This window comes from Trichechus manatus, unplaced genomic scaffold (assembly GCF_000243295.1).
Source record: "Trichechus manatus latirostris isolate Lorelei unplaced genomic scaffold, TriManLat1.0 scaffold00054, whole genome shotgun sequence".
In the NCBI taxonomy this organism is placed as follows: domain Eukaryota; kingdom Metazoa; phylum Chordata; class Mammalia; order Sirenia; family Trichechidae; genus Trichechus; species Trichechus manatus.
In genome coordinates this window covers 2568675-2594971 of record NW_004443990.1, presented here as the reverse complement: position 1 = coordinate 2594971, position 26297 = coordinate 2568675, and the positions used below count along the sequence as shown (strand labels likewise).

The 26297-nt window shown below is 46.2% G+C and overlaps 1 protein-coding gene across 2 annotated transcripts in view; it reads right to left on the bottom strand.

Moving 5' to 3' along the window:
* Positions 1-15365: 15365 nt before the first annotated feature.
* The window catches only part of TBX4 (T-box transcription factor 4), a 28619-nt gene continuing 17687 nt past the window's right edge, over positions 15366-26297 (bottom strand). The window contains exons 5-8 of one of the 2 annotated variants that reach the window (XM_004377844.1): positions 21360-21512; positions 19890-19978; positions 19529-19764; positions 15366-16774 (exon numbers count right to left, since the gene is read on the bottom strand). In XM_004377844.1, coding sequence (XP_004377901.1) covers positions 16158-16774; positions 19529-19764; positions 19890-19978; positions 21360-21512 — 1095 coding nt within the window. In that variant the 3' untranslated portion in view covers positions 15366-16157. Of the gene's footprint in view, positions 16778-19528; positions 19765-19889; positions 19979-21359; positions 21513-26297 lie in introns of both variants that reach the window. The other variant, XM_012555987.1, reaches the window with a different exon arrangement.

Sequence of the window (26297 nt, the reverse complement as noted above, 5' to 3'; positions counted from 1 at the left end):
CCAAGAGGAAGGGGGGCCAGGTGAGACCGGTGGTGGAGTATATGGTAATAATGGTGATGGGAGTGGCATTCCGTGGAAAGAGCAAAAGCTTTGAGTTGAGAGACTTGGGTTTGAAGGCAGGTCTGACTCAGACAATAACCTTAAGCAAGTTTCTTCACTTCCCTGACCCTCAGTTTCATCCTCTGTTAGGTGGTGATAATTCCTCACATGCCAAGTTGTTGAGAAGATTGTTGTTGTTAATTGCCGTCTATTCAATTCCGACTCATGGTGACCCCATGTATGCAGAGTAGAGCTGCCCCATAGGATTTTCAAGGCTGTGACCTTTCAGAAGCAGATTGCCAGGCCTGTCTTCCAAGGCACCTCTGGGTAGATTCAAACCACCAACCTTCAGGCTGGTAGTCAAGTGCTTAACTGCTTGTGCTACCCAGGGACTCCTTGGGAAGATTGTGTTGCTGTTGTGTGCTGTTGACTTGATTCCGACTCAAAGCAACAGTATATGAGAGCAGAACTGCCCAAAATGGTTTCCTATGCTGTAAGCTTTATGGGGAGCCCTGGTGGTGCAGTGATTAAGAGCTATGGCTGCTAATCAAAATGTTGGCAGTTCAGATTCACCCAGCTGCTCCTCAGAAACCTTATGGGGCAGTTCTGCTCTGTCCTGTAGGGTCGCTATGAGTTGGAATTGACTCGACGGCAACGGATTTAATCTTTATGGGAGCAGATCACCAGGTCTTCTTTCCTGCAGAGCCGCTGGTAGGTTCAAACTGCCAAACTTTCTGTTATCAGCCTACCACTTAACAGTTGTGCCCCCAGCACTTCTTTTGGGAAGGTTAGAAATAATATATATTTGAGTGCGAGGTCCAATACCTGATGACTGATTATTAACAAACTAAGTGTAAACTTTATTGTACTTTTCTCATCTTATACTTGAGGAAACTAAAATTCAGTGAGATTCAGATTCAACCCTCATTTTCTGAATCTGGAATAAAAGCAATGCCCTTCCATTAAAGGAGGCAGTAAAGAGGGAGAGAACTAGCATTTGTTGACCGCCTATTTCGAATCAGAACATTAGGGACAGAGACTGTGCCAGGCTTTTTCACATACACTATTTTAATCCCTGCGACCCCAAGAAGCAAATATTATTAGCTATTATTATCTCCATTTTATCGACATAAACATAGAAATTATGTCTTTGCTTAAAAGGACAAGCCAGTAAGTGGCAGCGCCAAGTCTTGAACCTAGGGTTTCTGGCTCAGGATGCAGAGTTTGTCCCACTACCACACAGATGCTGAAGTAGTACTTCAATGAGATAGCATTTACCACTTAGGGGAAAGTAGGAGATCCAAGAGTGCAAAAGCCAGCTCCTATTCTTGGTAGAAAAGTAAAATAGAAGCTGCAGCAAAACAGATCTTGAGTCATCGACTCTCAAAGCTGAAACAGGCTTAAAGAATACCTGGTCCAATCTTCATCAAATCTGCAGCGTTCACTAGCTGAGCTCCAAAGGCCTTCTGGCAATTGGCCTCTGGCCTTAGAACTCTTTGTTTTTGAACAGTTCCACGTTCCAAAGAGCCCCAGCTGGGGCTCTGCTCTGGAGAAGGCAGAGACAGCAGCCCCCAAGACACATAACCCAGCCTTGCACCTCAGAACTGGAGGTCTTAGACAGCTTTTATTGGGCTGAGCCTTTCTCCTGTTGGATGTGTTTCTAAAATAAGAAAGTAGGACTGCTAGAAAAGTGTCTGGAAGGAGACTTGATTTATCCAGTCGTAAAATAAGAATAATACTTGCACCTTCCATATACAGTGTTGCTATCTAAGTGCCACAAATTATTCACTAAATTATAGCCAAAGGAGTCTCCCCATTTCTTAAGCTCAAATCTAAAGAAGGTTTATATTAGAGCATGCCAAGGAACTCATCTAGTTTAATGGCTTCTATGCATGTAGGATGGCTAATGATGCATCTGCTGCGTCCCATGTCCTGTATAGACATCTGCTAGCACTGGGACAGAGGCCAAGCTGTGAAGGGACGCAGGACTAAGGAGCACCATCATTTCCTGAACATGCACCCTGTGCCAGACCCTGTGCTACATGCTTTATAGGGAGCAGTGTTTCGAGTTTCTTGTCTTTGTTGGTTTGGTTTGGTTTTTCTCTTCTTTTATTTTTTTTAAATTGTGCTTTAGGGGAAGTTTACAGCTCAAGTTAGTTTCTGATACAAAAATTTATACATACATTGTTATGTGACCTTACTTGCCATCCCTGTAATGTGGCCGTACATTCTTCCTTTCCACTCTTAATTTCCCGTGTCCATTCAACCAGCTCCTATCCCTTTCTGCCTTCTCATCTAGCCTCTGGACAGGAGCTGCCCATTCAGCCTCGTGTATCTACTTGAACTGAGAAGCATACTCTTCACGAGTATCATTTTATGTCTTATAGTCCAGTCTATTCTTCCCTCCTTTTTGTTTTAATGTTGTCATCTTTTACATATTAATATCTGTTTCCCTATTTTCAGTGTTTTAGCTTTGATTTATTTTTGTGACTTCCCTATCTAGGTTGATATCTGGTTGCTCTGTCCTGTGTTCTAGTCTTTATGTTTTTCTTGTTTTTTTAATTTTGATGTGTAGGATTGTTAGTTTCCTTTGTGGTTACCTTAATATTTACCCCTATTTTTCCAAGTTTAAATCAATCTTTTATTTCTTTGTATCACCTTGACTTCCTCTCCACATGAAAGATCTACGACTACATTTTTTTAGTCCCTCTTTTTTGTTTTAATGTTGTCATCGGTTACATATTGACATCTCTTTTCCTATTTTCAGTGTTTTAGCTTTGATTTAATTTTGTGACTTCCCCATCTGGGTTGATATCTGGTTGCTCTGTCCTGTGTTCTACTCTTGGGCTGTTATCTGATGTTACTGATTTTCTAACTGGAGAACTCCCTTTAGTATTTCTTGTAGTTTTGGTTTCGTTTTTGCAAATTCCCTAAACTTCTGTTTATCTGGAAATGCCCTAATTTTGCCATCATATTTGAGAGACGGTTTTGCTGGATATATAATCCTTGGCTGGCAGTTTTTTTCCTTCAAGGCTTTGTATATGTCATCCCATTGCCTTCTTGCCTGTGTGGTTTCTGCTGAGTAGTCTGAGCTTAGTCTTATTGATTCTCCTTTGTAGATGACTTTTTGTTTAGCCCTAGCTGCTCTTAAATTCTTACTTTATCTTTGGGTTTTGGCAAGTTTGATTATAATATGTCTTGGTGACTTTCTTTTGGGATCTACCTTATGTGGGGTTCGATGAGCATCTTGGATAGGTACCTTCTCATCTTTCACGATATCAGGGACATTTTCTGTCAACAAATCTTCAACAATTCTCTCTGTATTTTCTGTTATCATCCCCTTGTTCTGGTACTCCAGTCACTTGTAGGTTATTTCTCTTGATACATTCCTACATTAATTCTTAGAGTTTCTTCATTTTTTAAAATTCTTTTATCTGATTTTTCCTCAGATAAGTTGGTGTCAAGTGCTCTATCTTCAATCTCACTAATTCTGACTTCTATTGCCTCAATTCTGCTCATATGACTTTCTACTGAGTTGTCTAATTCTGAAATTTTATTGTTAGTCTTCTGGATTTCTGATTGCTGTCGTCTGTGGATTCTTGCAGCTATTAAATTAATCATTATGCTCTTGAATAACCTTCTTAAGATCCTCTATTGCTTTGTCTGTATGTTCTTTGGCTTTTTCTGCATTTTGCCTCATCTCCTTCCTGATCTCTTGAAGAGTTCTGTATATTAATCTTTTGTATTCTGCCTCCAGTAATTCCAAGTAATTCTCTTCCTCCAGAAAATTTACTGATTCTTTATTTTGGGAGCTTGCTGAAGCCATCATGGTCTGCCTTTTTATGTGATTTAATATTGACTGTTGTCTCTGAGCCATCAGTAAGTTATTATAATTTATTTTATGTTTGCTTACTGTGTCCTAGCTTCTTGTTTTGTTTTGATATGCCCAAATAGGCTGCTCATGTGAGCTAGTTTGATTATTGGCTCCTTTGAAGCACTAATGTCCTGTCACCAGGTGGTTAGATCTGTTACTAAGTATGTGAGCCCAGGAGTCCATTAACTTTTCTTGTATGGATTCAGCTCAGGTAGTTGGTCACCAAGTGTGTGGTGCAGGCTTTCACCTACAGTCCTAGACGGGCATGGATGATTGGTGTAGGCACAGGTATCTGGCTGCAGTAGGGGGTCATGCGCTGAGCAAGGCAGGGGGCTGACGGCTGCCCCTGAGTGTCTGGGAGGAAACTGTGTCCCTGTTGCCTACAGTGAGTGGGTGGGTGGCTTTTGCAGCCGAACTATGAGCACCCAGTGCTGTTGGCTGTAAGGTCTGGGGGGCACTACTTATTCTTGGACCCCTGTTGTGGGTGACTAGGTGGCATGGGTGGAGCCACCAGTCCTCAGGCCCCTGGTGTGGGCAGGTGAGTAACCTGCTTAATGGGCATAGCAGAGTCAAATGTCACCAACCTGCCACTTCAAAGCTGAAACAGTTGAAGTTAGACTTCAGGTATATACCCTGTTGTACTGTGATAATGAGGGCCTATGCTGTTGAAATTGGCCCACAAAAGTCTATGCAGGGGTGAAAGGCATTCAGAGTCCGTGGACCCCTTATGCCTGTGCCTAGGCAAAGGAGCTATGCCAACACTGAGTTCCTGGCTTAGGGGAGCTAACAGCTTATTTTTTCTCTGTTTGTTAATTTGTTCCCTCTCCAAGGCTGGGAGAATGGCTTAGGGCACGTGACGGGTCCTACTTCCCACCCAGGGGGCTCAGTGATCGCTGAAGCCAGCCTGGGACCCAGTGCATAGCGGGGAGGGGGGAGGTAAATGGGAGAAAAGTTTTTCCCAAATGGGGTGTTTTTTCATCCACGCAGTAGGCCAGATGCTAGTACTTATCTTTAGCCACATGAGTGCTGCTTTTCACTGGTTCTGGATGGCCGAGTAGACTCTCTGCCGCTGGGTCTCTCCCCATGTGGAAACCACCTCCTGAGTGCCACTGCTTGCCTCTCCACACACAGGAGCTGATCTGGCCTGAAGGGCTCCAGATCCTGCTGGGTCAGTCCTGGCAACTCCTCGCTGCTTCCGAACCATCTCTCCCTCCCCCCACCACTCAGTCCGATTCCTCAACTTTGCCTTTGATGTTCGGGGCTCCTAGATTATCATATACAATCGATTGACTTGTTTTTTCAGGACTTTGTTGTAAGAGGGACCACAGGAAGCATCTAACTACTCTGCCATCTTGACCCGCCTCCAGTCCAGTCTATTCTTTGTCTGAAAAGTTGGCTTCGGGAATGGTTTTCGTTCTGGGTTAACAGAGAGTACGGGGACCATGTCTTCTGAGGTTCTCCAGTTTCAGTCAGACCACTGAGTCTGGTCTTTTTACTAGAATTTGAGTTCTGTACCCCACTTTTCTTCTGCACTGTCAGGGACTCTGTTATGTTCCCTTTCAGGTCAGTCATTGGTGGTAGCCAAGCACCATCTAGTTCTTCTGGTCTCAGGTTGATGGAGTCTCTGGTTTATGTGGCCCCTTTTGTCTTTTGCGCTAATATTTTCCTTGTATTTTTGGTTTTCTTCATTCTTCTTTGCTCCAAGTGAGTTGGGACCAATTGATGCAGCTTAGATGGCTGCTCACTAGCTTTTAAGACCCCAGATGCCACTCACCAAAGTGGGATGTAGACCATTTTCTTAATAAACTTTGTTATGCCAATTGACCTAGATGTCACCTGAAACCATAGTCCTCAGACCCCTGCCCCTGCTACACTGTCCCTTGAAGTGTTTGATTGTATTCAGGAAACTTCTTAGCTTTTGGTTTAGTCCAGTATTCTGTGTTGTCCTTCCCTTAACCTAAGATAATTCTTGTCTACTATCTAGTTAGTGAACTCCCCTCTCCCTCCCTCCCAACCCTCATAACCATCAAAGAATGTTTTCTTCTGTGTTTAAACCTTTTCTTGATTTGTTATAACAGTGGTCTCATATAATACTTGTCCTTTTACGATTGACTAATTTCACTCAGTATAATGCCTTCCAGATTCATCCATGTTATGAGATGTTTTGTGAATTCATAATTGTTCTTTATCGTTGCATAGTATTCCACTGTGTAAACATAGCATAATTTGTTTATCCATTCATCTGTTGATGGGCACCTAGGTTGTTTCCATCTTTTTGCTATTGTCAGCAGTGCTGCAATGAACATGGATGTGCAAATATCTATTCGTGTGACGGCTCTTATTTATCTAGGATATATTCCAAGGAGTGGGATTGCTGGATCGTATGGTACTTCTGTTTCTAGCTTTTTAAGGAAGTGCCATATCGATTTCCAAAGTGATTGTACCATTTTACATTCCTACCAGTAGTGTATAAGTGTCCCAGTCTATCCACAAACTCTTTAACATTTATTATTTTGTGTTTTTTGGATTAATGCTAGCCTTGTTGGGGTGAGATGGTATCTCATTGTAGATTTGATTTGCATTTCTCTAATGGCTAATGATCGTGAGCATTTCCTCATGTATCTGTTAGCTGCCTGAATATCTTCTTTGGTGAAGTACCTGTTCATATCTCCCATTTTTCAATTGGGTTATTTATCTTTTTGTGGTTGAATTTTTCTAGTATCTTGTAGATTTTAGAGATTAGGCCCTGATCGAATATGTCGTAGCCAAAAACGTTTTCCCAGTCTGTAGGTTGTCTTTTTACTCTTTTGGTGAAGTCTTTTGAGGAGCATAAGTGTTTGATTTTTAGGATCTCTCAGTTATCTAGTTTCTCTTCTAATGTCTGTGCATTGTTAGTTATGTTATGTACTCTGGTTATGCCATGTATTAGGGCTCCTAGCATTATCTCTATTTTTTCTTTCATGATCTTTATCATTTTCGATTTTATATTTAGGTCTTCGATCCATTTTAAGTTAGTTTTTGTGCATGGTGTGAGGTATGGGTCTTGTTTCATTTTTCTGCAGATGGATATCCAGTTATGCCAGCACCATTTGTTAAAGAGATCGTCTTTTCCCCAATTAACGGACTTTGGGCCTTTGTCAAATAACAGCTGCTTATAGGTGGATGAATTTACGTCTGGATTCTCAATTCTGCTCCATTAGTCTATGTATCTGTTGTTGTACCAGTACCAGGCTGTTTTGACTACCATGGTGGTATAATAGTTTCTAAAATCAGGTAGTGTGAGGCCTCCCACTTTATTCTTCTTCTTCAGTAATGCTTTACTTATCTGGGGCCTCTTCCCCTTCCATGTGAAGTTGGTGATTTGTTTCTCCATCTCATTAAAAAATGCCGTTGGAATTTGGATCGAGATTGCATTGTATCTGTAGATCGCTTTGGGTAGAATTGACATTTTCACAAGGTTGAGTCTTCCTATCCATGAGCAAGGTATGTTTTTCCACCTATGTAGGTCTCTCTTGGTTTCTTGCAGTAGTGTCTTGTAGTTTTCATTGTATTGGTTAGATTTATTCCTAAGTATTTTATCTTCTTGGGGGCTATTGTATATGGTATTGATTTGGTGATTTCCTCTTCGAAGGTCTCTTTGTTGGTGTAGAGGAATCCAACTGATTTTTGTATGTTTATCTTGTATCCTGAAACTTTGCTGAAATCTATTAGTTCCAGTAGTTTTCTTGTGGATTCTTTGGGGTTTTCTGTGTATAAGATCATATCATCTGCAAATAGAGATACTTTTACTTCTTCCTTACCAATTTGGATGCCCTTTATTTCCTTTTCTAGCCTAATTGCTCTGGCTAGGACCTCCAGCACAACGTTGAATAAGAGCGGTGATAGAGTACATCCTTATCTGGTTCCTGTTCTCAAGGGGAATACTTTCAGACTCTCTCCATTTAGGATGACGTTGGCTGTTGGCTTTGTATAAATGTCCTTTATTATGCGGAGAAATGTCCCTTCTGTTCCTATTTTGCTGAGAGTTTTTATGATGAATGGGTGTTGGACTTTGTCAAATGCCTTTTCTGCATTGATTGATAAGATCATGTGGTTCTTGTCGTTTGTTTTATTAATGTGATGGATTACATTGATTGTTTTTCTAATGTTGAACCATCCCTGCATACCTGGAATGAATTTCACTAGGTCATGGTGAATTATTTTTTTGATATGTTGTTGAATTCTATTGGCTAGAATTTTGTTGAGGATTTTTGCATCAATGTTCATGAGGGATATTGGTCTGAAATTTTCTTTTTTTGTGGTGTCTTTACCTGGTTTTGGTATCAGGGTTACGCTGGCTTCATAGAATGAGTTTGAGAGTATTCCATCCTTCTCTATGCTCTGAACTACCTTTAGTAGTAGTGGTGTTAACTCTTCTCTGAAAGTTTGGTAGAATTCTCCAGTGAAGCTGTCAGGGCCAGGGCTTTTTTTTTTGTTGTTGGGAGTTTTTAAATTACCTTTCAATCTCTTCTTTTGTTATAGTTTTATTTAGTTGTTCTACCTCTGTTTGTGTTAGTTTAGGTAGGTAGTGTGTTTCAAGAAATTTGTCCATTTTCTCTAGGTTTTCAAATTTGTTGGAGTACAGTTTTTCATAGTATGCTGTTGTAATTCTTTTAATTTCATTTGGATCTGTTGTTATATCACCCACGTCATTTCTTATTCAGGTTGCTTACTCTCCTGTTTTTCTTTTGTCAGTTTGGTCAATGGTTTATCGATTTTGTTGATCTTTTCAAAGAACCAGCTTTTGGTCTTGTTAACGCTTTCGATTGTTTTTCTAGTCTTTATTTCATTTAATTCTGCTCTAATTTTTATTATTTCCTTTCTTCTGGCACCCAAGGGCTTGTTTTTCTCTTCTTAAGGGAGAGATAAAGCCAGTCCCATCATGGAGTTGGGAGGGTGGTCTTCCATGGAAGGATCTGTGAGATGGAAAGATTTGGAATGTCTGAAGGAGTAAGAGGTGTAGGGACTTGGTGGGAAGGATGCTGAAAATAGCTCTGATCTAGGAAACAACTGGGTATGAAGACAGAGAGCTATCAGAAAGAGCAATCACATTCTGGGAGCAGACCTATCAGTGCATGAGGGTGTTTAGAGAGCCTGTGACCCTGAAGATGGGCTGCAGAAGTATCCTGTTTCTGAACTGCATCCATCATGGCACCCAAAGCAGAGGACTCAGGCCACACCCAGCTAAAGGCAGGGTCACCCGTGAAGGCAGCACTCCTATCCTTGAGCATCCTCATGTCTTCTGCTTTTGCAGTTCCCAGCTCCACATGCCTAAAGAGTTGCACATCCCATGAGTGACACTTTAGTACCTAGGAGTGCTGCTCACGACAACCCAGAGCTCTGAGGCCTCACACAGATAACATGAGGAAGCAGGCAGCCCAGGCCCAAGGATTCACCACTACAGCAGAACTGGTGGCCTGGATGGAAGAGAGAAAAGTGTACAAAGATTTAAGAGCTCTTTAGGAAGTAGAATCTGCATAATTTGGCAAGTGTTTGGGATGGGCGTGTAGCGAGGTGAAGAAGTCAGCAATGAAGCCCAGGTTTCTGGCTTCAGCAACTGGTTTTTGGTTGGTGGTGCCATTTACCCAAACAGAGAACATCAGGGGGGGATTTGGAGTGGATGATGCCTTTACGTTTTAACAGAGCGAGTTTGAGAGCCTAACATCTCTTAAGCAGAGAGGTCTGGGAGGCAGTCTTAGGAGAGGAAAATGGGGCTGGAGATTAGATATGAGAGTCATGGGTATATGTTAGTGAAAGAAGCCAAGGGAACAGATGGCATCACCTAGGAAGCCAAAACCACAGACCTTGAACAATAGCAGGTGTCTAAGGAGAGAAGAGAGTCAAGAGGAAAACAAATAGGGTGAGGCATCTCAGGAGTCCCAGTCCTCATCCACTTGACCGGTTCTCCAGTAGCATCAACCATGTGCCAGTTACCACCATTAGCACGTGGGCACAGTTTCCTTTTTTTTTTTTTCAGGTATTTCTGTACTGCTATCTTATTTTTTTCTTTTAACTAAATCTTTTAATTACAGAAGTAATATATGCTTATTGTAACAAGTCAAACAAAACAGAGATATATAAGGAAAAAGTTCATAATCTCCTCCTAACCCCCACTGAGGAATCATTATAAACAGTTCCTTCTAAATTTTCTCTGTGCCCCTGACACACACATATGCTCGCATACACACAGAGACTCACATCACACACACATACTCATACAAACACACATCACACACTTGCAGGCACACACACCAGTCACACATACACACAGACATTCACACATCATACACATACACCACATACATATCTATACACACACACAGACTCATACCCTCACACGTTTACTCCTACACACTACCCACATAAACACATCTCACACATACACACTTAGATTGGGTTTGTTTTTTGTTTTGTATTTCACACAAATGGGAGACCATACATCTTACTCAGAAATTTTTTTTACATTGTATATTTTTTTATATTGTACATTTTTTACATCGTATAATTGATATTTAATGCTTTATAGTTTGGCTACACCAATTTTTTTTTTTTTGTATTTGAAAATATTCTTGAGATCATTCTCTATATTATGATCCTCCTCTTTTTTCACTTAGTATTAACTCCATTCCCACATCATTAAACACTCTTTATAAACATAATCTTATTGACTGCATCATATTCCAGAATACAGGTATATCATAATTTATTTAACCATAATTTACTCTCTGCCAATTTGAGGCAATTAAAAATAATGTCACAATGAACATTATAGATCTTTAAGCTATGTCCATATTTCTGGTTATTTTCTTTAGGATATGAGCACTTTGAGAGTTTTTGGCCATGTTACCAAATTGCTTTTTTCCAGAAAGGCTATAACAGTCTGTGCTCCCACTGGCAATGGCTGAGAGACACACCTCACATCTTTTCTTAAATGTTTACCCATTTGTTAGAAGTAGCATTTTATCATTTTAATTTGCATTTTAGATTATTACTGGTTAGTTTTGTTCAAGGTAATTATCCATTTGAAATTCCTCTTTTAAGAATTATCTGTTCACACGTACCAGTTGCTCTAGTTTTCTAAGTCAGCCCTTCCTCCCAGATCACCAGTCCCCTGCCCCAGTCCTGAGCTCTCCTGCTCCCACCCTGGGCTGCAAGACAGCCCTTTCCTCTGGTTCTGCATCCCTGCACCATCTGCGCATAAGCCTCTCCCATCCCCTCCACAGTCCCATTGCAGGTCTCTCACTGCTTCTGTGCCTGTGGGGGCCACTTGCTCTGCCCCTCCTCAAAAAAAAGAACAGAACAACCAAACACGAGTCTAGAATTTTCAAGCAGGCTTCAGCAGTCTGTCTTCTGACTTGGGTCAGTGCTAACAGGCCAGCAGACACAGCAGGGGCCCTTCCTGCCATGACCTGGGCCCAGGGAAGAGTGAGGGGCCCACAGCTGGGGCCTGACCAGCGGGGGAACATTGCGCAACTATGTTTCATCTTTCCCAGTTTCCTCCTCTTCCCATTATTTGACTTGGGCTTTAATTTTCACAAATGATACAATTTGGTGGTTTGGGGTTTCTGTTGGAGAATTTCTGTGTTCCTCAGAGCAGGGAGGCCTGTTTGCCCTTGTTAGAAAAGAGGGACCCTGGATGCTCTGCAGACCCCGTCAGGCTGTGGTAATAAGCAGGGGCTGTTTGTGCTGCAAAGTATAAACCTGGTCCTTCTTAGTGAGACTTCGCAGAAATCCCACTGGAGATTTTTCTGCCCTTGCCCTGTCTACTTTCCTTCATAATGATAAATGGCTGAAAAGAAAACTATCTAATCTCAAAACTGCTTGCTTTTTTTCTGCTCTTTTCTTCAAGGAGAGAAGGAAGAACACAGTCACATAAAACAGAGTCCTTCATCGCCTGCTTCTCAGGAGACAGCTCTTTCCCTTTTCATCCCAGGCCTGTTTCTGATCTGTGATGGGCTCGCACTGAAAGCTCCAGCCCAGCCCTCCCTAATCAGCTGCGACAGATGCTGCAGTTGCTTGGTTTGCCCATCGAAATTGAACTGATTACCTGGCCCCTTTGCCATTTTGTTCTGCGCACAATTGCTTAATAGCTGTCACCTTGGCTTTCAGTCCCAGCCGGCTTCAAGCTGACTGGTTCCCATTACTCAGGATGGCCAGTGCAAGTTCATCACCTTTACAGGATGTCCCTGATTGATTCCGTATGCCTTGGAGACCTGTAATATATTTGCATGGAGGGAGGTTGTTGGGGGGCAGAATAGAAATCTCTTGCCCACGGGAACTGCCAGGCTTTGCTAAGGGGCTTGCCATATTTGAATAATTACCCGGACTTCTTGTCAGGAGTCTGGCCTCTGCCAACATCGCCGCTAATGAATTTGTAAATTTTTAAAAAATACCACACAACCCAGCCTGGTATAACCTTTGCTGTTGCCACCTGCCACCTGGGTGGGGACAGCAAACAGAAACAGTGCTTTTCCGGATTGAGCTTGTGCTGGTCTTTGAAATGACAGTCTCTCCCTCCTCCCCCTCCCCCAGCCTTCTCCTGCCAGCCAAGCAAGAGAACTGGGGCTCCTCAGAGGGAGACATCTTTCAAGTGAAATCCTTTGGCTGGGAACTACTTCAATTAGACAGCGGGGGGAATGTTAACATGCCCTCCGGCCTTTTAAGTGGGTTTTAATTTTATGTTGTAAGATAAGACACTGCAAAGCTGGGGCTGCTACTCCTCCAGCAGGCTCCATTAGTGGGGAGAGCCAGGGCCTCTTGACCCCCTGAGGCCCAGCCTAGGCTGGAAGTTGGTTTGGTTTTTTAACAATTTGTCAGTCTGACCCAGCTTCTCGGTTCATTCTCCCTTTTGCTATTCCATGCGCTTCTGTTGTTGGAGGGCAGTTGGGTGCTGCTGAGAGGCCTAGCTAGGCTTCCCCATAGTGGTCTGGCCCTGGGCTGGAGAGCAGAGCCCTGAGAGCTGCCTGCCCATGGCCATGAAGCTGAACGTTAATCGTTTTTTTCCCCCTTCCCAGGCAGGGCACAGCAAAAGCAGACACTTTTCATGGGGCAGTTTTCTGGCCCGATGATGTATGACTTGTTGGCGCTACTGAATGGTGCCCTTTGTTCCAGGATATCCCATGTGCCCCCTTTTTATTGAGTTATTGATTCAGAGGGCCAGGAAAGTTCCACAAATCCCACTGCAGGCCCTGCTCTAGCCATGCCCAGTTGAGGAAGCCCAGGGACCTCATGCTTCCCAGAAAGCTGGTAGGAAGCTGTGGCCTGCCTAAAAGCAGACTACGTCTCAAGACGTACCCCTGTACCTCACACTTGGTCAACTGTGTGTCTACAAAGAGATCTGAATTCTCATCTAGCGCCCAAACCTCTGCCTGGGGCTCTAGAAGGTCCTCCTAGAATGGAGGATCCCAGAATGGTCTTCGCCCAGAGAGAAAGAGCAGAGGAGATGAATTAGGAAGATTCCTCCCTCCCCTTCCTTGTCCCCTGAGCTAAGCTCAGTTAGGTTTTTGTCTGTGACCAACAAGCCCAAAGTGGGAGCCAACAGCTAAGGGAGGAAAAAGCTTGGCCTCCTAGCATGGGGAGGACTCAAGGGGAACAGGAGATCTTTTACCCAGCAGGAAATTTCATCTTAGTCTGGATGAGGATTTAAACGGCACCCTTTACCTTTGCCTTCTCTTCTCCTGGGTTCCCAGATCAGCCTGCGGTGGAGATGGTGGATGATGGTGAGCAGCTGTGGGAAGGGAGCCATGAAGGCAGGGGGTCAGAGGCAATGGGTTGTAACGAGGGAGTTCCAACAGCACCTTCCTACACCAGCTTCCCTTCTAATCTAGGATGAGCCAGAACGTGGATTCGATTTTATCATTTTTCTCTCTCCATCTTGAGGCCATGGTTTAGGGACTGGGCAGTGGAGTGGGCAAATGGAGGGTTCTGACAGGCCTTGACTCATCCTCTCTGGGATGAAGGTGGCTGGGTGAGCTCACAAATCTGGCTGCTCCAGAAAGCTGCAGGATCTGACTCTAACCTGCTCTTCAGTTCCTTTTCAAGCAGCAGCGCAAATCCCAGCAAGAACCCCATGCTTGTGAGACCAAAAACAAAAAACCCAAAACCAAACCCATTGCCGTCTAGTCTATTCTGACTCATAGCGACCCTATGGGATAGAGTAGATCTGACCCATAGATTTCCAAGGCTGTAAATCTTTACGGACAGAGACTGCCACATCTTTCTCCTGCCACATCTTCCTCTCGCTGGTGGGTTCAAACTGCTGATCTTTCAGTTAGCAGCCGAGTGCTTAACCACTGCAGCACCAAATTGCAAGGGTGTGTGTTGACTTCTAAACGGTGACAGGTTCTTGCTTACTGCCTGCCCTGCCCTTCCAGGGTCTTTCTGAGCCCTGGAATCCAGACCCATAATCCAGGGAGTAGCATGAGCTCAAAGGTACAAGTGCTTAGTTGGTTCTAAATTACTTTTCTCTGAGCCCATAGTACAAACGCTCAGAAGCACTGAGGGCCTCACCTGGCCCTCGAGAAAAAAATGCAAGCAAAAGAGGAGGCAGAGGTCAAAGCTGAGCCAAGAAATGACAAGTCAATAGTAAAAAGCATCCACACACTTCACAATTGTAAAATGGCTTTATGTTCCAATAGGTAAAATAAAATGCTCATGCTATATAACAAAACACTTGAAGTTCCGTATCACCTGTTAGCTAATGTGGTTTTTAATAAAGCTTTATCTGTAGTGTGTGTGTGTGTGTGTGTGTGTGTGTGTGTGTGTGTGTATATATATATGCTTTATCTAACTGTTCTTAGTTTTTAACATCAAAACATGTAATAAAAATTTAAATAGATGTCTTTCCAAATACCCCTGCATGTTCATTTTTATTAAGTTTATTCATTTGTAAAAAGCAAAGCTGAATTTGACATGTGGCCTGCATTTGTGATATATATAATATATATATTTATTTATTTATTAATATAATATATAAATAGCTATTCAGCATGCAAAGAGTTTAGTGATTTCCCAAATTTTATTATAGAGTTCACACCAGCCACACAGATGGTCTGATGACGTTCAATGCTAAAGATCTGGACTGAGGACTTCAGATCCACCTCACTGAGAGAAGAATTATCTTTGCTCCTCTGGGCTCACTGGCTGAATTTTCCGGAAGAAATGAGTATTTTCTCAATTCTCTTTTTTATTTATGTTGGGTTTTCTTGCTCCAGCAGCAAGGATTTTCTGGGAGCAAAACAGGCTCTGGAGATGCCTGGCAGCAGCTCCAATGTAGTCTCCTGGGGATGTTGCCAGGTAAGGTGTGTTTCATAATCACCAGTTGTAGGATGTAGATGGTGCCTGAGAGGCTGAGTCTTGCACAACAGAGAGAGTGAGAGATTGGATGTTGGGGACCGGGCAGGGGGGAGGTGTTTGTACTTTATGACAAAACCTGAATGATGGCAGAAATGCTATTGGTTGCATTTTCCCTGCTCTTGAAGAGGGAAAAAAACTTAAAAAAATATCCATCAGGTGGCACTTAGCCCATGACCTTTCTGAAAGTCATCCCTCAGACCTCAGGGCTCCAGGGATCAATTTCCAGGCCACTAACTGAACAGTCAGCTCTACTCTCAGAGAACCTTTCATCAGGCTTGGCTAAGCCCACCTCTCAGATAGTCTCAACAGAATCTCCAAATGCCAAGGGAGTGTACATCCTGCTCCCAAAACAAGATTCTCAGCTCCCACTGTAGAACTCTAAGATGTGCACAGAATCCTTCCCACCCCAGCAATGAGAATCTTCCCCAGCTTTCCCTGTGGAAGTGACCTCACCACCTGGCCCCTGAGTGAATCAAAGATTGTATCATAAAACCCCCCTAAATAACTCACATGAACCACCCACTCCCATTGCACCCATGGGCATGGCAGAGATGTCAGACACCAATGGCCTCAGGTCCTGCAGCCAAAATCACTTCTTAGAGCATTGTTTTTTCTTCTTGTCATGGCCTCAGTTGTATGTTAGAAGATAGATGCTCTCCAAATATATGCACATGTATGCACGCACATGCACACACACATACACACATAGACACACACAAACACCCACACGCATGCACACACACACCCCTTTGGAAATACCTTTCTGTGAGGGTTTCTTGGTAGTGCAGGCCACCCACAGAGGTTAATACTGGATTAACATGGTCTGCTGTCTGTCTAGGAGACATGGGAGTCATCCATCAGTCCAGTTCTCTACAGTCCCCACTCCTGAATGATACTGTAAGGAAGATTCCCGGGACAAAGAGAAGCTTTGGGAGTAGAGAAATTCATTGGCAGCATTCAGGTGTGGAGAGGGCGGTTTCCTCTCACACACTGGCGGGAGGCCACGCTCTCTTGGAAATGAGGTGGTGGGCCCCCGCTCCCGGACCTGAGATTGTGAAAGCTGATTGTAGACACTGAAGTGAGTGTTTCCTGGTGGCTGGGAGCTCTGAGCAGAGATGGTAGGCAGCCGAGGCATCATAGTGGTGGCGGTGAAGTGCGTGGGGAAGGGCTGGTAAGGCACAGTCTCCATGGTCTGAACGCTGTAGTTGGTGTACGGTGAGACAGACGTCCACATGTTACAACTCAGTGGGGGTGGGGGCAAGTCGTCCACCCCTGACACCCCGGCAATCTCAGGCCCTGAACCTGAGTACATACAGGCTTCTCTTGGGGTCACCTCACTGCAATAGGAGGGACTCAGCATCTGTTGGTCATAGGGAGGGGGAGAGCGGAAATAATGATCCTCCCCTACTGAAGAAGGAGCTTCCAGATAAGATCTCTTGCAGGGTAAGTCCAGGTGGCGAGCACTGTCTGCTGGAAGACCAAAAAAAAAAAAAAAAACCTCAGTCTGGACAGAGCTGGAGAAGGATGTAGAACATAATTCTAACTCACAAAAAAAAGACCAGATTTACTGGCCTAAAGGAGACTGGAGAACCCTGAGAGTATGGCCCCCAGACACCCTTTTAGCTCAGTGGTGAAGTCATCCCCGAGGTTCACTGTTCAGCCTGGGAGTGGACAGCCCCGTAAAACCAAATGGGACTAACGAGGTACAGTAGTCCAGTGACAAGGGCCAGAAGGCAGAAGGGGACAAGGAAGCTGGTGATAGGGAACCCAAGGTTGAGTAAGGGTATTGTTGATGTGTTGTGAGATTGTTAACCATTGTCATAGGGCAACATGTGTAGTAACTATTAAATGAGAAACTATTTGTTCTGTAAGCCTTCACCTGAAGTACAATAAAAAAATAAAAAATAAAAAAAACCTCAGGAGGAGTCATTTCCACCAGCCCAGGTCCCAGAGCACCCTGCTGGATGCCAAGACAGCCTACCCTTGTCATGAGGGTCCACCCTTGCCCCACGTTGCCACAGCACTCCCAGAACCATTTTAATCAGCTACAGCTTTTAAAAGGTGGCAGCAGCCAAGTGGTTAGATTATGGACCCTGCTTAAAGGCCACGGGGGACACTACATTGCTGACACTGAGTGATGTGTTTAGTCAGGCAACATACAGCTCTGATCCTTTGCCAGCCTGACTCTAGGGGGTGGTAAGAGGCCTAATGTGCACTGGCATTCTTAGGCTAGATCCACTCTGGCCAAGGAAAGTGGAGGCAATAACCAGGCCAAACCAGGCCCAGAGGCCACATCTGTCTGAATCAGCCAGAAAGTTAAGGCCACAGTGTTTCTGCCTCAATCCTCAGCCTTAGCAAGCCAATGCTACTCATAGGCATGTTCCTATTGCTTTTAGAAGAGGAAGATAGGAAGATAACTCTACATATGTTCAGCAAAGACACATTAGGTTGTTATTACACAGATTCTAACACAATATAGTCTACAAAATTAAGAAATGGAGCTGATAATAAATGAAAAGGGTGACTTGCACTTTTAAGGCTAAACTGATACTCTGCTTGGGGAAAGATGACAACAGCTGCCTCAGATCATGTATGTGTATCTTTCAACATCCTCAACCATGAGGGCTTAACTATCTGGAGTGACATGTCTTCTCCTGGGATCCACAGATGGCTCAGGTCTGAAGGCTTGGGCAGCAGCCCACTCAACAAATTTAAAAACACTTGTCCAGTGGCTTATCTTGGCCTCCCTCCTTCTGTTTTCTCTAGGGATTTATTCTAGGAGCTGTGTGTGTACAACAGGGCAGGTGGCCTGGGGGAGGTGGCCTAAGGGAGGAGGAAGCCCGAGTTTGAAGGCCTGAACTCACCTTTCCCCTATGCCCCCCTCTGGAATCATCTTCCCTCTACCTTACCCAGCTCTCTTGTTTATCCCTCACTCATCCCTCCTCTTCATCTTCTCTCCAAATTCCTCCTTTCCCTCTGTGCTAAGCTCTTGGAGTTGGCAGGTGGACCAGTTACTCTAGGTCAGGAGTCAGCAAACTTTTTCTGTAAAGGGCCCGATAGTAAATATTTTAGGCTTTGTGGGCCATACAGTCTCTGTCGCAACTACTCAACTCTGCTGTTATCACAGAAAGTAGCCACAGACACTACATAAACAAATGACTGTGGCTATGTTCCAACAGAATTTATTTATGGATATTAAAATTGAATTTCATATAATGTCACAAAATATTATTCTTCTTTTGATTTTTTAAAACCATTTAATAATGTAAAAATACAAAAAACATCTTAGTTCATGGGCTGTACAAAAACAGGCAGCCCACCAGATTTGGTCCAAGCGCCATAGTTTGCTGACCCCTGCTCTAGGTCACTGAGTTCTAGTAAAACTTGTTCAGGGGTTGTTCAGAGCTTTGCCTGGATGGTCCCAGAGGGCTAGGCTGAGAGAACATTCTGGATTGTAAGCAAAAGTCCCCAAATTCATTCCCAAGAGAACTACAGTGGCCCTGAGAGGTCTTCTGGTGGAGAAACACTGATCGTCCCTGTTCTGTAGATGGGAAAATCGAGATCTGGCACCAGAGCACTGATGTTCTGGTTCCCAGCTCAGGACTCCTCTTCTGCATAAAAAGGCCCAGCACAGTCAGTTCTGTGGCCTGCCTTCTGCCCCCACTCTACATCCACAACAGCGCACTTCAACTTTCAAAAAACCTTTGCAGATCCTGATATGATGCAGGCAGAGCTCTGTACACATGACTCCAGGTCATCCCTGTCCTGGGATTAAGATTGCTTTGATAAATGACAGCCCCAACCCAAAAACCTCTGGACTGAATCTTCAGCCTCCTCCTGCACTTCTAGGCAGAGCCCAACTGATCTGTGTGTCTTCTGTCACCCCACAGAGGCTCTCAAAGCAGTGACCACAAAGCAAGCTGGAGCTGGGGAAGAGGGCCAGGGTTGGGGGACACCAAGGCCACAGCGGTCTGTGAGGGCTCAAAGGCTACATTAAAGGAGAGAACCACCATCCCTGCCCTGGAAAAGACGGCCCTGAGCCTGCCTGTGGCTCCTAACCCTTCAGGCTTACTCTCCCAGGCCACACAAGTAACCAGATGTGTGTGTGGGTATGTGTGTGTGCACGTCCACACAGGCTCATATGTGTAGTGAGGAGTGTTTCTGGGGGGAGCTTCATCCCATCTCTGATTCCATAGGGCTTCCAGACTAGAAAAGAGCTACCTCGTCTTTTCAGGCAGTGATAGAAGAGGCTTGAGTCCCTCTGGGTTGGGAAGGTGTTGAGGGGAAGGTCCTGTGGCTCAGCCGCAGCAAACTGCATGTGAGCCCCATTTTCATACTGGTAGTGCTGGAGGGCCTGGTGGGCGCCATGCAGGGGGCTGACATCAGGCTTGGCCGAGAGCTGGGTAGAGACAAGCCTCTGCCTCATGATGCTTTTGGAAATCACGGGATATTCTTTGCTGAAGGGGTGGGGAGGTAAGTGAGAGAGAGACAGAAGAGAGGGAAGAAGAAACTTTAAGGGTTACTGAGTCTATGTGCCTGAACCCAGTCCACCCACCCCACCCCCAGGCCGGGGCAGCCCCACCTCTGCAGTCGGGCCACACGCAGGTCACTGTCGTCGCTGCCCCGGAATCCCTTGGCAAAAGGGTTGTTCTCGATTTTCAGCTGTGTAATCTGCCAGGAGAGGACACACGGGAGAGCCGCTGGGAGCAGAGCAGAAATGGACTGCCCCTGGCCCTCCTCCCCTACCCAAGCACATTCAGAACTCACGGCAGGGATGGGGAAGCTGCACCCCTGTGGATCCTTGGGGTCTAGAGCTCAGCAGCTCCTCCCCACCCCACCTCTGGGCTTGGCTTCTCCAGCCCCTCTGAAGACAGTACAGCAAATATTCAGTAACTTGCTTCTCTTCCAGGGTGGTTCTCCCACCTCTTCCTCATGCCCCTGTCCCTCACCCCATCTGTCAGACCTTCCTTGTTCTGGCAGTGACTCCAGAGGAATTTAGAAGATGGAAAAGAGGGATGAGTGAGGGGTGAATGAGAGAGCTGGGTAAGGGAGAAGGCGTCTTTCTCCTCATTAGTGAAGAAGAGTCCAGAGAGGGCAGAGGGGAAAGGTGAGTGCACACCTTTAAACTCAGAGAAGCCTCATCCCAGCTCAGAGTCATGCGGGGTCCTCCTGGGCCTTGCCATTCACATCTGGCTCTTATCCATTCTCCTTGCTCCAGACCCTCCAATTCCTTCTCCTGCTCTCCATCTGCACTGCACCACGTGGCTTCAGTCTCCCATCATTCTCTCCTGGATGCCTGTAACCCCTTCCCAATGAGCTTCCTGTCCATGGTGTCCCAGTCAGTGCAACTGCCACACCTGATTGTCACTCTTCTGCCTAAAATGCACCACAGCCTATGACCCTTCCCCAACTTATCCTGCCCACCTCACCAGCCCCAATGCACACAATGTGAAAAGCACCCTGAGGAGGAGGACCATGGGCAAAGGTGGAGAGGAAGGAGACAGCGGCCTGCTCCCTGATCAGGAGGTAGTTTGGGATCGTCAGGCTGGAGCTGGGAAGGGGCGAGTAGTCAGGTGGGAAGTGGGCTGGGGCATCCCAGGCATCTCTGACCACAGCCTGGGAAGGGCCTCCAGAGGCTCAGTCCCACTGCTCCCACACAGTGGACAGTGCTCCAGGGCTGCTCTCCCGAACTCCTAGTCCTCTTGGCAGGCCTAGAATCCTACCTTTGGATGCACCAAGAGAAAGAAGATTGTACAACTAAGGGCCTAACATTCAAGTCACAGGGCAGGCTCCACACTCCCAGTTTTTATACTTGCCAACTTTGTCCACTGTCCAAAATACACAGACCGAAATTTCTTGTGCTGGAGACTTATGAGTCTGCTTGTTATTCAATTTGCTCACTGCTCTGAGGGACACTGCAGGTTTCTGAGTTCCCTGCACTGGGCCTGCCTCAGTCTCACAGTGTCTTGGACTTTACTTCCCGGCTGTCTGTAGGGCGAGCAGAAACGCCAGGCCATGTCAGTTGTGGGGATTGTGGAGTCTGTGGCTGTACCTTGTGGTTCTGGTAGGAGGTCACAGAGATGAAGGAGGTCTCTGGGAACACGTGGGTGCAGAAGGCTGTGTTTTTGGAGCCAAAAGCATTGTTCTCATCAGCCTTGACGATGTGCAGCCGTGGCTGGTACTTGTGCATGGAGTTGAGGATGATCTGGAAGAGAAAGGTCTCATCCTGAGCTCCAGGTTTCCACCCTGTGGTCCTTGGCCTCACTCAGCTGGCCCTGGGCTAGCTTTCATTCTCCTAAAAGCCCAGGCCCAGGGCCTGACCACCAGGACAGAACCTAGAAAGATCCTAAAGCTCTGGGATTCAAATTCAGCCTCCAGGATGCCCACTTGGCCTCTCTGCTCCTGCACCTAATGCCTGGTCCCAGGACCACCCTGATGTTACAAATTGTTTCACTATGGTAACAGAGACCCCAGGATCAGTCCTTAACAGGTTAGAAGCCCCCAGTGAAGCCCAGTATAGGGTAGCAGGAAGAACTCTGAGTTGCAGTCAAAAGTCCAGGGTGCCACTGACTCACTGTATGACCTCAGGGAAGTCACTCGACTTTTTGAGCCTCCGTTTTCTTACTGTAGAATATCTGTAAAATACATAACTTACCTCCCTCAGGTGTTTTCCCTCCAAGCTGATCTCCCCTTGCTTCTCCCTCTCACCCTCCCTCCTCCTCTGATGTGTGACTGCCTTTCCTAGAAACGCCAGCTGTGAGCTCTCAGCTCCCTCCGCCCACATTTGTCAGCACCAAAAGCAGCTTCATGGCCCAGAGTATTGCAGAATTGGGGCTGGAGAGATGCTGAGGAATATGTCCCACTTTGACTTTTTCATGTAGTCACTCATTCGTTCACTAATTTCAGCATTCACAAAGGCCCACTTTGAGAATGCTGGGGAGACCTGGATGCATCCTGCCCTAAGACTTTCCCATAGCAAGTCACAGCCTGGAGAAACTCCACCACAGGCTGGAGCTCAAAGTACCAAGGTAGGAGACAAGCAAATTTCCTAAAATAATGCCAGAAAAGGCCAGAAGCCCCAGGCACCCAAAGCCCCTTGAGAACACCTGGGGCTGGGGGTAAGGTGGGTCCCCCAGCCAAGCAAGGCTTAAGCAAAGGGCCCAGGAGGCTCTGCCTTGGGGCCCCAAGGAGTAACGCACAGTAGTCGCTGCCCCAAACCTGCTTCACTTGGCGGTACCCCACAGTAGCCGCGGCATCGTGTGCCATTAAAATGTATCTTTTTATTGTTGACATTTGCCAGACACCCTCCCCACTGGAGGCAGGACCAGGAATTTGGGGCATTTTATCAGCCCTGCTCCTTTTGTTAACCCTTTGGCTTCTCTCCTGGCCGGGCTGGGCTGGCCCTCAGGTCCCATCGGCCATAGCTCTTTTCTACCCTGGGAGTGCCCCTTCCTCGGCTGGCCCTGCTGGCTCCCACCCTTCCAGGTTCCTGGGGACCCAGCCTACTGCCAAAACCTAGTGAAAGATTTAACCCTTGGGTGTTCAGAGTCAGAGAAAGGCCAGAGTCAGGGCTCTTCCACAGCAAGCCTGGGCTGAAGCTTAAGTCTGGGAAGGCTCTGCTCTTATTCTGCCCTGGGGGCAGGGACAGCCCAGAGAGCAGGCTCAGCTGGGGAAGAGGGTGGGCCAGGCACTGGCCTCACCGAGCTCCTCAGTTTGACTGGGCAGCTCCATCCAGCAGGGACTAGCCTTTCTGCCTCCTGCTCTGGCCTCTCCCCTCCTCGGCCCTTGGTGACAAAGCCTCTGGACCCTCTTGGGGCAAGTGCAGAGTTTCCCAAACCCCAAATCAGGCCCTGCAGCCAGGGACCCAGTGCCCAGCTGAGGGCCTGCCAGACAGGAAACTGAGTGAGACTAAGTGACACAGTCCTGTCCAGGGACTCTGAATGTGTCTCTTTCCAGGAGCCTGGGACACTCCTCTGGGGAGAGAAGCTGAGTCTTGGGAAATACCTCCCAGTCCCCTTGGGTTTTGTTATCCTCCTGCCTTGTTCGCCAAGCTGCAGGAGCCCACAAAGAGCCTAAGTTCCCTGAGGACCCAGCAACTGAATACCTGGCCTAGATATCTATTGTTGTTGTTGTTAGGTGAGGACCCAGATCATTACCTCTGCTCCTTTGCGCATGCAGTTCCCTCTGCTGTCTTGGTCTTCCTTTCCATTCTCTCTTACCTTCTAGGCCTATCATCTCAAGGCTCAACTCTTCCAGGAAGCCTTCCCAAATTACTAGGGCCTGCTCTGAACAACCAGTTCCAAAGCTTCCTCCCCACTCATTGTCTGTTTGGCTGGTCATGGGGGTGGGAAGACCTGTGCCATGACCACAAACTCTCTGTGAGAACTTAGGCAAGTCCCTTCCTCTCTGGTCTTTACTGTTCTCACTAGAAACAAGATAATGTCTAAGGCATTTTTCTGCTCAAAAATCGTGACTAGACATTTGCATAGACAATATTCCTGTGAGCACTTACATGCTTCAGCTCCCCAGCAGCAGGACCAGCCCCTGGACTCTGGCTCTCCTGGGGGGTGGTGTGGGGAGAACACACACAGTGGGCTGACAAAACTCAAAACAGACACCGCAGGCACCTGTGCCCCAGTGAGGCTGTGCTGCCCCATAAGGACCCCTCAGGACAAGTGGCCCTACCTCTGTGGCGCCTAGGCAGTCACAAGCTGTAGCAGTCCAGCCAAAGCTCTGAGCAGCAGCAACAGCTCTCCCTTCTCACAGTCACCCACCTCCAGGTCCAACCAGTGACCAAATCCTATGACTCTATTTGTAAAACAAAAGCCTCTCCTTTCTCTCAGCCTGGGCCCAGCCCCACCATTCCTGCTGGGTTGCTGGGGCAGCCTCCTCCCTGTCTCCATCCACTTCCTCTCCATTTTCATCCGCTACACATTGGATCAGGTCACTGAGCTGCTTGGAATGCTTCCGGTGCATCCAGGATGACTGTATGTTCCTTGAGAACAGTGCCCTTTATATATGCTCCTCTTGCTCTCCTTCCCCCACCACACCTGCCAGCATTTAGGTCTCAGGAAATGCTTTATCTTCACAATGTCACCTTTGATGATTCCCTCTTGCCCCTCGGGATAAAGGCCAAAGTCCTCAGCCCTCGAGAAATAGTGTCTTATAACAGGGGAGGAGAGACTGCCCAATACAGGGGACAAACAGGCTGGCAGGGAAACCAGAGAAGAGAGAAACTGCCAGACCCTAAGAAGTCCCTGAATGGTGTCAATGGTTACCACGCTCGGCTGCTGCTAAGCAAAAGTTTGGAGGTCTGAGTCCACCCAGAGGCACCTGGGAAGAAAGGCCAAAAAAAAAAAAATCAGCCATTGGAAACCTATAGAGCACAGTTCTACTCTGACACACATGGGGTCACGATGAGGTGGAGAACACCACGGCAACCAGTTAGCGGGAGGAGGTAGGAGCCACTGGGGGAGAGGTGTTGGTGTGTGCAAATCCCAGCCACAGGGAAGTCAAGAAGGGCCCAGAAGCCCCTAAGGATTTCTGCCCACCAGCTGTAATTCCTGAGCATGCATTTCCCCTCTCCAGCCATCGGGGTTCCCATCTGTAAAGTGGGGCCTTCAACTAAGTGATCCCAAACATCCCTCCCAACTCTGACAGTGGAACCTGGACAGGTTCCACCCCTTGAACCAATGCAAATATAAAGTACAGCCTCAGTACCATCAGCCCAGGAAAAGGTGAAACCAACCCAGTGACTCACACACCTGGCTTTCCTCGGAAGGTCCTCAGGCGCCACGTTAAACGCCTTAACCAGAGTCTCACATTTTTATTTCTTGCAGAGGATATTGGGCCAAATGGACCAGCCACATCAACAAACTACATGACTGGTCCTGCCATCGTCACTGTTTTACAGAAATGGGATTCATTATGTTCTGGCTACAATTCAGAAGCCTGTTCTATTTTAACAATTGTGATAGCGCCAAACATCCATCCCCTTAAGAGATCAGTGTAGCGTGCTTCGACAATGAGGCCCAGATTTATATACATTAGAATTACAGAGCACTAGAGCATGGAGAGGCAGACCTTAGAGATCATTCTAGTCCAATCCCCTAATTTTACAGATAAGGAACAGGAGGCCTGTAGTGGAACATGACTTGCCCAAGGACACACAGCTGGTTGGAGGCAGAGTCCTGAGCAGAATCCAGATAGATGCTCTTTAAGAGAGCACACCCTGCTCTCAACACCAAGCTCAGTAATTAATGATAAGGTGTTAATCAAACACTGTAAGGGACGTGGATTCACCAGGTCCAGCTGACCATCATAGATCACAACATATCTGGTGTTAATGTCCGTTTTGTCATATATGAAAATCAGATTTTACCCCACATCATAATTTTACTTTCTAAGACTACCTTCTCCATCATCCTTCTTGCCTTCCCTAACCCTGCCAAAGAGGTTAGGACAGAGGTAGGATCTACAGCTTAAAAAAAAAAAAAAATGGAAAGAAAGAAAACTGATATCCAGAGAGGTGACTGACTAGCCCAAGGAAAATCCAAAACAGAACTAAGCAGGCAGCCCATAAGCCACTCAAGAAGCCTTGGCCAGATAGATAGGCCTTGGGCTCACTCCCAAAGAGCAACCCTGGGGTCTTACCACATACACCTCCCTGCCTTCTCTCACTGTAACGGCAATAACAGCCAGTGTTTACTGAGTATTCCCTATGTGCCAGGCCCTGTGCTAAGTATTTCATATGTATCATATAATTAACCTTTACAGCATCCCTTTAAATTCCAGTTGCCATCAAGTGGATTCCAACTCCGGTGGCTCCATGTGTGTCAGAGTAGAACAGCGCTCGATAGGGTTTTCAGTGGCTGATTTTTCAGAAGTAGATCACCAGGCCTTTCTTCTGAGGCACTTCTGGGTGGACTTGAACCTCCAACCTTTCGGTTAGCACCCAAGCATGTTAACCATTTGCACCACCCAGGGACCC